This window comes from Leucoraja erinacea, chromosome 3 (genome assembly GCF_028641065.1).
Source record: "Leucoraja erinacea ecotype New England chromosome 3, Leri_hhj_1, whole genome shotgun sequence".
Taxonomy (NCBI): Eukaryota; Metazoa; Chordata; class Chondrichthyes; order Rajiformes; family Rajidae; genus Leucoraja; species Leucoraja erinaceus.
The window spans coordinates 70771640-70787935 of record NC_073379.1 but is presented as its reverse complement, the minus strand read 5'-3'; the positions used below and the strand labels follow the sequence as shown (position 1 = coordinate 70787935).

The 16296-nt window shown below is 43.9% G+C and overlaps 1 protein-coding gene across 7 annotated transcripts in view; it reads left to right on the top strand.

Moving 5' to 3' along the window:
• LOC129695699 (spindlin-Z) overlaps positions 1 to 16296 on the top strand; it is a 77349-nt gene that overhangs the window by 40348 nt on the left and 20705 nt on the right. For 4 of the 7 annotated variants that reach the window (XM_055632890.1, XM_055632887.1, XM_055632891.1 and 1 more), the window contains one exon: positions 14771 to 14990. In XM_055632890.1, coding sequence (XP_055488865.1) covers positions 14936 to 14990 — 55 coding nt within the window. In that variant the 5' untranslated portion in view covers positions 14771 to 14935. The remainder of the gene's footprint in view (positions 1 to 14770; positions 14991 to 16296) is intronic. The other 3 variants (XM_055632893.1, XM_055632888.1, XM_055632892.1) reach the window with 1 other exon arrangement.

The following is a 16296-nucleotide window of genomic DNA, read 5'->3' as shown; positions in this document are numbered from 1 at the left end:
TTCAATCCTAGAGAGGGAGGGGGGGTGGCAGAGAGGGAGGGGGGTGGCAGAGAGGGAGGGGGGTGGGCAGAGAGGGGGGGGGGGGGCAGAGAGGGAGGGGGGGGGGGGCAGAGAGGAAGGGGGGGCAGAGAGGAAGGGGGGCAGAGAGGGGGGGGGGCAGAGAGGGAGGGGGGGCAGAGAGGGGGGGGGGCAGAGAGGGAGGGGGGCAGAGAGGGAGGGGGGCAGAGAGGGAGGGGGGGGCAGAGGGAGGGGGGGGCAGAGAGGGAGGGGGGGGGCAGAGAGGGAGGGGGGGCAGAGAGGGGGGGGGGGCAGAGAGGGGGGGGGGCAGCAGCAGGGAGGGGGGGGGGCAGAGAGCAGGAGGGGGGGCAGAGAGGGGGGGGGGGCAGAGAGGGAGGGGGGGGGCAGAGAGAGGGAGGGGGGCAGAGAGCGGGGGGTGGAGAGCGGGGGGTAGAGAGCGAAGGGGGTAGAGAGGGTGGGAGTGAGGGTAGATAGGGAGGGGGCATCTCCCTCTACCACCCCACTCCCCATCCCATCTCCCTCCTCATTTCCATCATCCTCCTCCCCTCACTCACATTCCCTGCCCCAGGACCTACGCAGGTCGTATAGCAGCGCCAGGGCCTGGAACTCGGCCTGGTTCTCGTACTCGGTCCAGCCCTGACTTGGTTCCAGCGGCGGCTGTTTTTTCGGCCCTGGGCTCGGCTCATTCCAGCTCGAGCACCAGGCTCGGCTCCAGCCAGGGCCCGGCACCACCCTCGCCACCAGGGTTTGGGTACCAACAGCGGCCGCCAGGCAAGTGCGCTGCAGTGCCCCCTCCCTCCCGGAGTGCCCCGTCCTGCCTTGCAAGTCGATTATGACGTCACTCGGGTTTTATCCCCTTTTTAAAAAACTTTAAACGATTAAAAAGTGCGCTAATATAGGCGGGAATGCGACGGGAAGATGTTTATCACCTCTACGGGAACAATGTGAGTAGAATGTGTGAAAATGGGATGGTTGTGGCCTAGCGTTTGGAAGAAAATAGGAAAATAGAAATTGGCACACACACATACACACAGACAGCCACAAACAAGACGAAGAGTTTTGGTAATAGTACAGATGTTGCCAGGACTTGATATGCTGAGTTAGATGGAGAGGTTGAGCAGGTTGGGACTTTATTCCTTGGAGCACAGGAGGATGAGGTTTGTTCTTATAGAGGCGTATAAGATCATGAGAGGAATAGATATGATAAATGCACAGAGCCTAGAGTAGGGGAATGAAGAACCAGAGGATATGGGCTTAAGGTTAGGGGGGAAGATTTAATAGGAACCTAGGCATTTTTTAATACAAAGAATGGTGGATATATGGAAGGAGCTGCCAGAAGAGGTTGTTGAGCCAGGTACTATCACAACATTTAAAATATATTTGAGCAGGTGCATAGATAGGATAGGTTTAGAAGGATATGGCCAAGCGCAGGCAGGTGGGACTAGGATAGATGGGGCATGTTGGTCGGCATGGGAAAGTTGGGCTGGAGGCCTGTTTCCATGATGTATGACTATGACTCTTAAAACTTGTATTCTATGTGAAAATAAGTGCACAATAAAATAAACGGGGGATGGGGAGGGTGGATTATTGTATTACTGTGCGATGAAGAAAGCCATATATACACACTTATTTGTTTATCAGTAGGATTTACATAGTGTGACATATAATTGTGATAGTTTAATTGAAAAATTATTACTCCTTTGTCATTGTCAACTCTGCAATTAACAATGGGTTGGGTCCAAACACAAATTAGGGATCTGATGTAATATTATAAAATCAGTTGCCTCTCGTGACTGTACAAATACAAGAAACCAGCTTATTAAGTGCCACTGAACATCATTGCATGTCCTGCCCTACCAGGTGCTGGCTCGAAGGGACAAATGGCCTCCTCCTGCACCTATTTTCTATGTTTCTATATACTCTCTGGAGATTGTTTTTGACACATGTGTTGTATGCGTTTGTTTTGAATCATGTCTAATGGAGCTGTGTAGCTGTAGCATTTGGTTATTCACTCTAAATTGGAAAATATGCATTGTTGCAAGCACTTAGCGCTAGAAATATGCTCTGATCATCCACTTAAAGCATACTGATCATGCTAGAGAGTTAATACAGCATAAAATTTACATGTACTTGAATCTCTTTTCAAGTGATTATGGATTTTTCTCTCTAAAATAATAAATGTCATACAAGTCCCCGCCTGAAATATGGTTATAATAATGCATTATTCTGAAATTAAAAAGCTTGCCAGTTTGAATTTTTATGCTGAGGCTTTTCCTTCTCAGTCAACATATCCTCCATATACTGTTTGAAGTGAATCGAATCATTGCAGAAAATTAGACAGCCAAGCCTTTTATCTCTAAGATTATGAAAATCTGCAGGAAGACCTAATATATTTAGAATACCTGCCATGTGCATTGGAGTTCTATGAATCGCTTGTAATTAATGTCTTTTTTTCAGCCCAGTCCCTAATAAAGAGGGAAGTAAGAAGATAATTTATGTTATAATTTATGATAATGGTATGTTAGCTTTCATTGCAAAAGGATTTGAGTATAGGAGCAGGGAGGTTCTACTGCAGTTGTACAGGGTCTTGGTGAGACCACACCTGGAGTATTGCGTACAGTTTTGGTCTCCAAATCTGAGGAAGGACATTATTGCCATAGAGGGAGTGCAGAGAAGGTTCACCAGACTGATTCCTGGGATGTCAGGACTGTCTTATGAAGAAAGACTGGATAGACTTGGTTTATACTCTCTAGAATTTAGGAGATTGAGAGGGGATCTTATAGAAACTTACAACATTCTTAAGGGGTTGGACAGGCTAGATGCAGGAAGATTGTTCCCGATGTTGGGGAAGTCCAGGACAAGGGGTCACAGCTTAAGGATAAGGGGGAAATCCTTTAAAACCGAGAAGAGAAGAACTTTTTTCACACAGAGAGTGGTGAATCTCTGGAACTCTCTGCCACAGAGGGTAGTTGAGGCCAGTTCATTGGCTATATTTAAGAGGGAGTTAGATGTGGCCCTTCTGGCTAAGGGGATCAGAGGGTATGGAGAGAAGGCAGGTACGGGATACTGAGTTGGATGATCAGCCATGATCATATTGAATGGCGGTGCAGGCTCAAAGGGCCGAATGGCCTACTCCTGCACCTAATTTCTATGTTTCTATAATTCATAAACCATTAATTCTTTCATTCACAATTCTATCTGTTCAAAAATGCAGATGGACCAGAATAAATGTTTCCATTCTGTTTTAATTTACACTGGATCAAAATATTAATGCCACTTTAAAATGTTGAAATTAATTATTGCAAATAAGAATATCACTTTTACACTCTCCCTTTCTTAACCCTTTTTTTCCTATTCAGCAAAGAAAACCCACCCCCCTCCAAATGAAAAGGTAATTTGCCTTATTAAGCAGTTTGCTGTTCATACTCAGACCTGACCTGCCAATACCATTTGTGAAAACAGGCGCTCCTGCCCTGTGCAGTTCTACAAACAGTTAGGGCTGTTTGTTCTATCAGACATTACCTTCCCAAAGCATGCAATGTGGGACATGATATAAGAATAGAATTAAACTTGTTAATTAGCAATCGTCCAACTCTGAGCTGCTCAGCAAGGGCCACAGCACACCACCTGGCCCTATAAATGGTTCATTGCCTGGTTCCAGTGGTTGCACAAGCCAATGTTTGTAGATATTATGAATCTTTAGTTTAGTTTAGAGATACAGCGTGGAAACAGGCCCTTCGGCCTATCGCGCCTGTGTCGACAACTGATTTCCGGTACACTAATGCTATGTCCTACACCCACTTGGGACAATTTACAATTTTGCCAAGCCAATTAGTGTACAGACCTGTACGTCTTTGGAGTGTGGGAGGAAATCGGAGCTTCCCGAAGAAAACCCACGCAGGACACGGGGAGGAAGTACAAACTCCATACAGACAGCACCTGTAGTCGGGATCGAACCTGGGTCTTTAGTGCTGTAAGGCAGCAACACTACCACTTGCTGCCCTGTTTAAGTATAGCAGAACGATAGGAAAATTAACAACACTCCTTGTAATGAATATTTTATTCATGTCATAGACTGGGATGACAATAAGGTTGCACATAGAATAAGCTGTAGGTCAGGTAAACCAATCCTGGCCAAATACCTGCTGGTCTCAGAACATCATGATTTGTACCAGATCCAAACAACGTGGCAGTAATTTGTGCTGGGACACAACAAAATGGTATATTTTTAGATCGGGAAATCAAGCTCCTGCTTGGCAGCTGCACACTTAGGTCGTAGCACAAGGTGAACAATTTTTAGATCTCAATGCCTGGGAACATCACATGTTTATTCCAGAACTGAATCACATAATTCACCACTCAGCAAACCCTACGAGTTACGAGAGGTCTGGAGAGAAGAGGCTTGGAACTAATATAATAGCCATATTGGCAAGATTCAGCAGAGCAGGAAGGAGAAAAATAGAAGGACATGTTCCCATACAGGCCATTGGTGCAGCATCTGTGGCAGCGGGTCCCCATCAAGTATTTGGACCATTAATTGTGCAAAGCTTATGGGTGGAATGTACAGGGAATTCTTAAATGGCTACTTCAGAATGCTGGAAGGTTATAAGCCTTTTGGGAAACCCAGCAAACCCAGCAATTTCTACTAATGTTATTTCCTATAGCCTTGATGCCACCTCCAAATGAGTGTGCAAATCCACATCAAATGTCTGCCTGGATTTATAGCCAAACAAACAGTGGCAAGGGCATCGTACGATTTAACTCTATTCTGGGGAATATAGAGGAAGCCAAAGCTTGTTAGCAGCATACAAAATTGGAGGACAGATGGCACGAGCAGATTGGGGTTCAGTTCATTCAATATTGTACCCCTTTTATCCCTATCAGCACCTCCAGCAATGTGCGAAATAGCTCTTGCCCAATACCCAATCAAGGAAGGTTTTAGGCCGTTGAAGAACCCCTGCGTGGCCACTTGGTGGCAGCAGGATTACACTTGTTCCAACACAAGGGCGGCAAAGTTGTGGGGCATCTCCTCCACCTCCTCATCAGTTCTTGTTTTTCGAGACACAGCGTAGAAATAGGCCCTTTGCCCTACCAGGTCCGTGCTGACCTGCAATCACCCATACACTAGTTCTATCCGATATACTAGGGACAATTTACAGAAGGCAATTAATCTATAAACTTGTGCTTCTTTGGAACGTAGGAGGAAAATGGAACACCTGGAGAAACCCACACGGTCACAGGGAGAGCGTACAAACTCCATACAGATAGCACCAATAGTCAGCAATGAACCCTAGGTGATTGGTGCTGTAAGGCAGAAGCTCCACTACTGCACCACTGTGCCGCAAGGGAACATAGGAGCAGTTCCAAAAACATCGAACAGAGGCAATCATATTCAAAGTCCAATCTCTGTACGATCAGCATCTCAGCATCCCAATACACCAGCTCCTCAGCATGGATGATGTTATCGACAAACTAGACAAACTCCTCGGGCCAGGACACTCGTCCACAAACCTGACGGTCTGATGTGCGAACTAGAGCGTTTTTCCATTTAACATTAGTGAAGAACAAACTTATAAACCTGCTTATTTATTATGAGGCTGAAGGACATTCAGGGATCATTCATATGTTATGGAAATAACTATCAAGTGGAAGGAACATCACGGAAATGCCTCGTCATTCGCAATAGAATATGAAAGGACAGGGCTCACCACAATGGACCACTCCCTCTCCTATATTGCATTAAAAGCAAGCAACAGTGTGTACAGGCACGATCCAACAAAATGTCAGGAGGGTAAAGGTCAATGTTAATATATTAACACCGTGCAGGAATATTCTAGTCACAACTATACTCAAAATGTTCAAAATAAAGAATGAGCTAAAGACATTCCTAGTCTCATCTTTCCATATGCCAAGTTCCACATTTTGTGGACATATCCAATCCTGCTGTGTTGATATGGGCGCGGATATCTCTGTACTGAATTCAGATATTATTAAACAGGATCAGTGCAGGATCAGGTCATTGCAACGAGGAAGAAAGATTCCAAGGGGAGTTAGGGGCGACCGTGACTGACAAGGAAAGTCAAGGACAGTATGAAAATAAAAGAAGAAGTATAACGTAGCAAAGATGAGCGTGAAGCCAGAGGATTGGGTAATGTTTAAAGAGCAACAGAAGATGACACAAATCTGGGGAGCAGTGTTAGCTGTGTGGAGGATGCTAAGATGACTTGGATAGGCTGAGTGAGTGGGCAAATGCATGGCAGATGCAGTATAATGTGGATAAATGTGAGGTTATCCACTTTGGTGGCAAAAACAGGAAAGTAGACTAATATCTGAATGATGGCCGATTAGGAAAGGGGGAGATGCAACGAGACCTGGGTGTCATGGTACACCAGCCATTAAAAGTAGGCATGCAGGTGCAGTAGGCAGTGAAGAAGGCGAATGGTATGTTAGCATTCATAGCAAAAGGATTTGAGTATAGGAGCAGGGAGGTTCTACTGCAGTTGTACAGGGTCTTGGTGAGACCACACCTGGAGTATTGCGTACAGTTTTGGTCTCCTAATCTAAGGAAAGACATTCTTGCCATAGAGGGAGTACAGAGAAGGTTCACGACTGATTCCTGGGATGTCAGGACTTTCATATGAAGAAAGACTGGATAGACTCGGTTTGTACTCACTAGAATTTAGAAGATTGAGGGGGGATCTTATAGAAACTTACAAAATTCTTAAAGGTTTGGACAGGCTAGATGCAGGATGATTGTTCCCGATGTTGGGGAAGTCCAGAACAAGGGGTCACAGTTTAAGGATAAGGGGGAAATTTTTTAGGACTGAGATGAGGAATTTTTTTTTTTCACACAGAGAGTGGTGAATCTCTGGAATTCTCTGCCGCAGAAGGTAGTTGAGGCCAGTTCATTGGCTATATTTAAGAGGGAGTTAGATGTGGCCCTTGTGGCTAAAGGGATCAGGGGGTATGGAGAGAAGGCAGGTACAGGATACTGAGTTGGATGATCAGCCACGATCATATTGAATGGCGGTGCAGGCTCGAAGGGCCGAATGGCCTACTCCTGCACCTATTTTCTATGTTTCTATAACTAAAAAGGCAATACGGGGAGAAAAGATGAGGTACGAAGGTAAGCTAGCCAGGAATATAAAGGAGAATAGTAAAAGCTTCTTTAGCTACGTGAAGCGGGAAAAATTAGTTAAGACCAAAGTTGGACCCTTGAAGATTGAAAAGGGTGAATTTATTATGGGGAACAAGGAAATGGCAGACAAGTTGAACAGGTACTTTGGATCCGTCTTCACTAAGAAGGACACAAACAATCCCCCTGATGTACTAGTGGCCAGAGGATCGTGGGTACGTGATTCACAATAGAACGGTGACGGAGGAACTGAAGGAAATCCACATTAGACAGGAAATGGTGTTGGGTGGACTTATGGGACTGAAGGCTGATAAATCCCCAGGGCCTGATGGTCTGCATCCCAGGGTACTTAAGGAAGTGGCTCTAGAAATCGTGGACGCATTAGTGATAATTTTCCAATGTTCTATTGTTTCAGGATCAGTTCCTGTGGATTGGAGAGTAAGTAATGTTATCCCACTTTTTAAGAAAGGTGGGAAAAAGAAAACGGAATTATAGACCAGTTAGCCTGACATTGGTGGTGGGGAAGAAGCTGGAGTCAATTATAAAAGATGAAATAGCGGCACATTTGGATAGCAGTAGCAGGATCGGTCTGAGTCAGCATGGATTTAAGAAGGGGAAATCATGCCTAACTAATTTTCTGGAATTTTTAGTGGATGTAACTAAGAAAATGGACAAGGGAGAGCCAGTGGATGTAGTGTACCTGGACTTTCAGAAAGCATTTGATAAGGTCCCACACAGGAGATTAGTGGGGAAAAATTAGAGTACATTGTATTTGGGGATAGGGTGCTGACATAGATAGAGAAGTGGCTGTCACACTACTCAACAATGTAACCCCCCCCCCCCTACACTATGACTGTATGCATGTAAATAGATTTATTTATTGAAATCATATTCTATGTCGCTCTTCCAGGGAGATGCTAACTGCATTTCGTTGTCTCTGTACTGTACACTGACAATGACAATTAAAGTTAAATCTGAAGTTGAATCTGAATCTGGTTGGCAGACAGGAAACAAAGATTAGGGATTAACGGGTCCCTTTCAGAATGGCAGGCAGTGATTAGTGTGGTACTACAAGGCTCGGTGCTGGGACCGCAGCTCTTTGTAATATATGTTAATGATTTAGATGAAGGGATTAAAAGTAACATTAGCAAATTTGCAGATGACACAAAGCTGGGTGGCAGTGTGAACTGTGAGATGCTATGAGAATGCAGGGTGACTTGGGCAGGTTGGGTGAGTGGGCAGATGCATGGCAGATGCAGTTTAATGTGGGTGAATGTGAGATTATCCACTTTGGAAGCAAAAACAGGATGGCAGATTATTATCTAAATGGTATTAAGTTGGGAAAAGGGGAAGTACAACGGGATCTGGAGGTCCTTGTTCATCAATCACTGAAAGTAAGCATGCAGGTACAGCAGGCAGTGAAGAAAGCAAATGGCATGTTGGCCTTCATAACAAGAGGAGTTGAGTATAGGAGCAAAGAGGTCCTTCTGCAGTTGTACAGGGCCCTAGTGAGACCACACCTGGAGTATTGTGTGCAGTTTTGGTCCCCAAATTTGAGAAAGGACATTCTTGCTATTGAGGGAATGCAGTGTAGGTTCACAAGGTTAATTCCCGGGATGGCGGGAATGTCATATGTTGATAGAATGGAGCGGCTGTGTTTGTACACTCTGGAATTTAGGATGAGAGGGGAGCTTATTGAAACATATAAGATTATTAAGGGTTTGGACACACTAGAGGCAGGAAACATGTTCCCGATGTTGGTGGAGGCCAGAACCAGGGACCACAGTAAGAATAAAGGGTAAGCCATTTAGAATGGAGATGAGGAAATACTTTTTTACACAGAGAGTTGTGAGTCTGTGGAATTCTCTGTCTCAGAGGGCGGTGGAGGCAGGTTCTCTGGATGCTTTCAAGAGAGAGTTAGATAGAGCTCTTAAAGATAGTGGAGTCAAGGGATATGGGGAGAAGGCAGGAACAGGGTATTGATTATGGGTGACCAGCCATGATCACATTGAATGGTGGTGCTGGCTCGAAGGGCTGAATGGCCTACTCCTGCACCCATTGTCTATTGTCCAAGTAGAATGTCCAATTTTTAAAGTGCCTCTACAGTTATACAGGATTAAACAGACGATAGAAGTGAGTATAAAATCACTAGATCAACTTTCCCCATAACATACAAAACTGCTTCTTCTAATAGGAGCCCTGATGCCTCCTGTTGGTTCACACAGATTTTTAAAGGTGAAACTATAAGACTGCACTAGACCAACTATATCCAGCAACAGTTAGATTACTAGCAAGACAAAATAATCGAAGCCATTTAAAAAAAAAAGTTATACATAAGTACCATGATCACATATAATAATATCCAAACCATTGTGAAATGGTTGACATGGAGGCAATTAAATTAGGATGCAATTTATTCTCTTCTTAGAAACAGTGACGTGTTCCTGAAGATGGAGGAAACGATCCCTATAAGAAACTGTTGACTTTCAACAAGTCCAATATTAAGAACGACCACCATCACGACTTCATATTCCATATTTGTACATTCCCTGCAAATATGTGTTATCTAAAAGCCTGCGATCACTTTTAGATAAGCACATATTGTATTTGCTTATCTAAAAATGAATCTAGTCAGGTACAAGCAGGAACAGCAATTATAAAAGATAAATTCTTACATGAAACAGAACCTCATGAGTTATAAACTCGTCATTTAGGGAACCAGGGTGCACAGTTTGCTGCGCCAATGCCCTAGAAATATGTTTTAAACTGGTGAATATAGTTAAACCAGTTCTGATCTGTACTCACCTTCATTATATCAGGAGTGCAGTGGAATGGGATCACCATTTCTGGTCGACCACCGAGTGGAAAACACACAGAGGCTAATCACTTCCACTTGTGAACAAGGAGGGCTGCTTATAATTGTTATTGACTTAGAACATATTGCAATAAGTAGGACCACTTGGCCTATCAATGTTGCAAATTGTGTTATATTTAATGTTACAAGAACAATCTATATATTTTATTGACATAATTCCATTGCCTGACAGAACAGATCGGATAGCCCTTGCTCAAAGTTTTCTAGAAAAAGAGAAATGTTGGGAAGATGGATCACTTGTCCAGGATTTATTGTCGCCAAAATGGGAAGAGACTTATGTGGGTGGTCTTTTTGGTGTCAGAATGCCAGGATACAGCAACACCTGGGTATTCATTCCCATGGGAGGAACCTAAACAAGCCATACATTCTGAAGCCTTATTCTGGTCACCCAGAAGTGGAAGTCCAACCAGAATTTTCAACCATACCCCTCGTTTTGTCAGTAAATGTAAAGGGAAGCCTTCCTCTATCTGTTTTACCTCAGACATACTGCTGAATTTGATTCTCTTCAACTAAGACACAGTTTTGTGGGCTTTTGTGGGATGATGCAAGGTCTTATATCCAGAAATTCAAATAATTGAATCTTGAGCAATGTCCAAAGAAAATGTAAACACTCCAATGAAAATAAATTAACCATTTTTGGCTCAATAAAAGACATCACCAGCTGATGAGATGATCTAATGGTAACAAAGACTGTGGTCTAAACTTGAATTATTTCAAAGATTGTAAAAAGCAAGAACTGTCCATGAAGAAAAAACATTTAAGATGACCATTATAAGGGTATTTGTGTGGTTGTCAGGCACATAAAATGATTATTGTAGGAAGAAATGATGATCAGAAATCTTCTCATGTGAAGAGATGTGTGCAGCTGAGATTAAGGAGGTGACCACAGATAAATATGATCATGCAGGAACCCTTCTATTGAGGGATACTCAATGAGTTCCATGGGCACCTAATCAAGGAAAAGCTCCTCTATCCTGGTAGCTTATTGGTGAAGTGAGAGTCACACCCAGGGGGAACCTTGGCAGGAGACAGATCTCAAAATTAGTTTCAGCAAGGACTAGCTGGGCTAGAAGTCATCATTTAATAAGATTCTACAAGGACTTGTAGGGCCGAGATGGCCTATTTCCGTGCTGTAATTGTTATATGGTTAAGATTGGTGTGTGATATTTCAACACAATCCAGGCCCAAAAAGCTTATTGCTGACCTCAGTTTTTTAGCGTAGCAGCAGAAACTGTCCTAAGTTCAGAAGCTTATTGTTAATTAAGGTAAGCTTCTGACCAGTACACTTCGCCTATCGTGTTGACATTGTCAAGAGAAGGAATACTGACCATGATGACCTTAAGATGATGACCCTCCTGACCCAAGAACTGATTAGAAAAGAAGAACCATGTGGTCCACAGTAACCGTACTGATATTGTGATGTTAGTAAAGAAAAGGTAAGGCCAGCGTTAATTAAATCATGGTGTCTACTTGGCCTGCAATGTCGTTACAAAACATCACACAAAGATGATGTCAACTAGTATAATAAGCAGTACAAATGTTAGAAGACAGTGAAGGTGATAGGGCGTTACAGACAAATGACACAGAATCCACTCCGCAGCCTCTGTTCTCGACGGACAACTTGTTCATCTGCAACTCAAACGTTTTTCTAGTATTATAGTATTGTACTTGTGTTTTGGAAATCGTTGATAAATTATAACCCTCTGGAGAAATTACTCCTCAGAATTAAACATGCTTCATTTAAAAGTATAACTGTGTTTGAACTACTCTGTTCGATGGAAGTATCTGCCCCTTCATTGGGAGGAGAACCTGCGGCTTGAAACAGTGATTATTGCTAGCTAAACCATTCGGAAAAGATACTCGGGTCGTGAAGTAAATTCATTTTTGAAATATAGGTTGATACAGTATAATTACCCTAAAGTTAGATACTTATAACACATAGGACTTAACACCTTGACCTAAGCTTAGAACTCTTGAAGGGGTACAATTGATATTGTTGCAATATGCAAGTAAAAAATGATGTTGTGCTGTGGGTGTAGTGTGATAGCAACACTCAATTATTTTTCCTCCTTATAACAAAAGGGAGTAATTTGGTTATCAGCAGCACAAAGTGAGCTTACAGCAAATTAGCAGCCCCTTTTAAGATATCTCTGATTTTCCATTTCCATTTCCATTTAATGGTAGAAAAAAAAATCAACCACTATACGTATAAAACATGTGTGTGTGTTTATTTGTTTGTGTGTTGTCACATCTTCGCGAAAAAACGACGTGGTAACGGTAACATTTTTACATATTCCGGTAGAGAATTTTCCCATGGAGTCCAAAATGGCCTTATCTGAAAATTTCAGGCTTTATTTCTCGAGTTATTTTTGGACAAAGTTCAAAAATCTGAAAAAACTTTGAATTTAAAAACCACTGTCTTTCGCTAATTACGTCACTAATGGGTCTGCTCTGTGCACCCTTCTTCCACGCGCTGTGAGTGACATCACCCCCCCTCCCCCTCCCTCACCGACTACTCCCCTCCCCAGCCCGGTTATTCAGAAGACTGCTGGCTCGCTTGGCTCTTCGGCTAGCTCGCTCGGCCTGCTTGGCTCTGGTCCGGTCCTCGGCTTGGCCGCGGTCCTGTCCTCGGCCCGGGTCCTCTCTCTCTGCCCTCTCTCTCTCTCTCTACCCCACCCCCCTCCCTCTCTCGACGTGCCTGCGAGTTGGGGGCTATGCGTGAGTGGATAGGGAGGGAATGGGGTAAAAGGAGCGAATTAATAATATTAATATAATATCAAGGAGGGTGGTGAGTGTGGGGGGTGGTTACTGTGCATGTGACGCCGCAGGCTGCCCCCCCAACCCCCACTACCGCGCATTGAGGGGACAGGACCCAACGGGTCCCACTTGGTCTTGTGTCTTATAAATTTTTTGCCTTGATGCAGTGAACCTGCTGATGAAACCAAGGTAATACCATTTCCACCTCACTGATTTTAACTGCCATGTTGTAGATTTCACAATAAGCAATATATTTTGCTGATCAATCCATGCTTGAATGTTGTCTAGAGCAACATAATACATAATTATCCTAAAGATTGGTGAAATAAACTGCTGCACTTTGCAATTTGTCTGACCCTAACTTGGGGGGGGGGGGGTGAAGTCATGAAGGCAGAAGTTGCCAGCACCAATTTGCTAAAGCTCGCTGCTTACACACAGAAAGAGTTAATACTTGCATTGGGAAGAGCCCCCAGGATTGATCTTTTGGTTAGTAAAGTCCTGATCTAGAATACCATGATCCTGCAGAAGGACAAGGTCTTTGTGACATGGTCAGAACCAGGTCATCCCACAACATGACTATGAGAAAAAAACCTTAAACAGCCAGCAATGCCGAGCCTCAATTCTGTCAGAGGTCAAAGCTGTCAAGGACTTGAATGTTTCTATGTGTCATTTAAAAGATACTAGACCAAGTGCAGACCCGTTGGTCTGCTCCCCCAATGGTGTGATCCCCCAACCCAATATTCCACCATGCACCCGTCTCCACCAATGGAACTGAAGCCGTTCTCAAAAGTAAGATTCCAGCACTGCCCTGCCTCCCTCAGCAGTGGATTAAAAAAAAATCCAATGGCACCTCCCCTGCCTGCTGCAGCAGTGAAAAGTTCAGAGTGTTCCTGTCTTGCAACTTTGTTTTGAAGTGTGTTGGAAGCTGACATGTAAATGGAGAAGCCAGTTTATTTTGGAAATACTTGGGGTGGGGGGGGGGGGGGGGGAGAAGGATTTGATTAAAAACGTGTACTTCAACACGACAAAATGTAATGAGGAGCGGATACTTAGAAAGAAAAGCGAAATCTCTACCGAAATGGAAAAGATCTCGGAGATTGAGCGTCTGGATTGGGCGTGGCAATGAATCAAAGGAAGAAATGCAGCCGGCAGCCGTACATGCAAATGGATCCATTCCGATTGGACATCTGCGATTATCGGGCATGAATCAAAAGGCAGAAAGGGATCCGGACGGCAGCATGCGACTGCATGCGGCTAACGCGACCTAACGTGGTCGCTTGAGCCGTATGGGGCCGGTCCCACTTCGATCGCCGGAGCCGTATAGAGTTTTGCGGGGCTGGTCCCGACATCTCGCGGGGCTCCGAAAAACTGACACAGTCCAAAAATTCCGCGCGACAACGGCCTGTCGGCAGTACGCAGCACCTTGACGGGCGTACGCAGTGACTCGACACCGTAGGCAGCGGCTTGACGCCGTACGCAACGTTTTGACGGTGTACACCTAGCGCATGGCATTGCGTGGTGACGTCACCGCCCGGCGTGCCTTGCATGATGACGTAACCGCCCAACGCCGTGTGATGTTCAAATTCAGTCAGCCCACCTCCTGCCCAGCTGATTGGTGAGTATGATGTTGGGACCAGCCCCGCACAACTCCAGACGGCTGGAGTTGGAAGTGGGGCCGGCCCCGCGAGGCCGTACGCCTCAAGCCACCACGTTTGGTCGCGCTAGACGCATGCAATCGCATGCTGGTGGGACAGGCCCTTAAGGAACTTGTTTGTAGGTGGTAAAATCCTTCACTTGCTGATGCTTATGGGCGGTGAATGCTGGCAATGTAATTGGGAAAGTCAAAGTAATTATTCTGGATGTACAAGAAAAATGATGTCAATAATTTTGAAATGATGTACCTGTACTTATATTTGTTTCAATAGTTTTGTCATCCAGATGACAATTATTCAGGAATAATTACTTATCTTTTAAAAAAAAAACAGGTCTACTGGATTCCTATGTACTAACCCTGGTTCCATGCAACCCTTAATACCAGTGCTGGGTACCACTGCTGTGGAGTTGTGTGCACAGCTTGGGAGTCTCTACATCACGCTGCAGGCACCACTTTAACTTTACTTTACCAAAACCTGTGCATCCTATGCAGATGAATGAAGACTCCATTTGGGAAGCGATCCAGTCAGAGGTTATCAATTGATGCAGCAGGTAAGATTTGTTAAAGGCAAAGGAAGTATCTATTCGATTTATTTTGTGCTTCTCATCTTTTCCCACCTCCCTCCCCCCCACCCCACACCACCCCTCGCACTGCCCTTCTTTTTCACAATTTGGATAACAATCCATTGTTTCGGGGCGTGCGATCCAACTAGCTTTGTCTTGTAATTTCTTTGATGCATGTTAGATTATTTATTGTGCGGAAATCAAAATTGAAATAAAGTTAGGGGTCAAAAAAAATGTGGAATGATCAATAGATTAAAATTTAACATGAAAAGAAACTAAATGCCTGGAAACACAGTTGCAAAACGTTGCCTTTTTCATTAAAGCGCAAATCATTGAGTGTTGAAAACAGGATTCATAGAACATACTATAGAACAGTACAGCACAGGAACCACAATGTGCCAATATGATGCCAAGCTGATCTCATCTGCCTGCACAGACCAATATTCCTCCATTCCCTGCATTTCCATGTGCCTATCTTAAAGACTCTTAAATTTCACTCTTGTATCTGCCTCCACTACCTCCCCTGGCAATGTGTTTCAGGTGCCCATCATCCTCTGTTTAAAAAACATGCCTCGAACATCACCATTAAACTATTCCCCCCTTCAGTTCAGTTGATTGCTTTTTAATAATTATACATATATTGGCTCTATTTTGGACCTCCTCCACACCACAAGGCGTTGACTCCCGGACCTGCTGTCTCATCTGATGATCAGGTCAAGTCCTCCAACTCACTTTCTTTCTACTAACCAGACATTGAACACCCCCAGCACTGCCAATTGGTAACAAGCAACCTTTGCCACCGCTCCATGGTTTTATTCTTCATTGCATCACTCTGGACTATGTGACAAGTAGAGATACTATCATGCAAGGCTAATTTATTATTATTTAATCCTTCATGGAAGCTTATTGTGGATAAGATGGGATAGAGAGAAATAATCAATTCCTTTTGTAAATTCACCATCACATAGAAGGAGGCTGTTTTTCAATCTATATCCTGCCTCAGTTGCTGCAATTTGGTGCTGCAATAATTGTGTGATAATTTAACTGGCTGCATTTGTTGTTTGTTTGACAAACATATATAGGCCTCGTAGATCTATTTACTCTGTCCATAAGGTAAACATTTTAAACATTTCTTGCAGTAAATAACCATTTTGGTCCAGTTTAAGGCTGACATTTGCACATATCACAAATATCACTGCAAATATGAGGAAGACACATTGCATCCACAGAGGTCTAACATTTCAGATCAATGACATTGGAACTTGGAATAGTTAAACAGTTTTAAGGAGCAGAG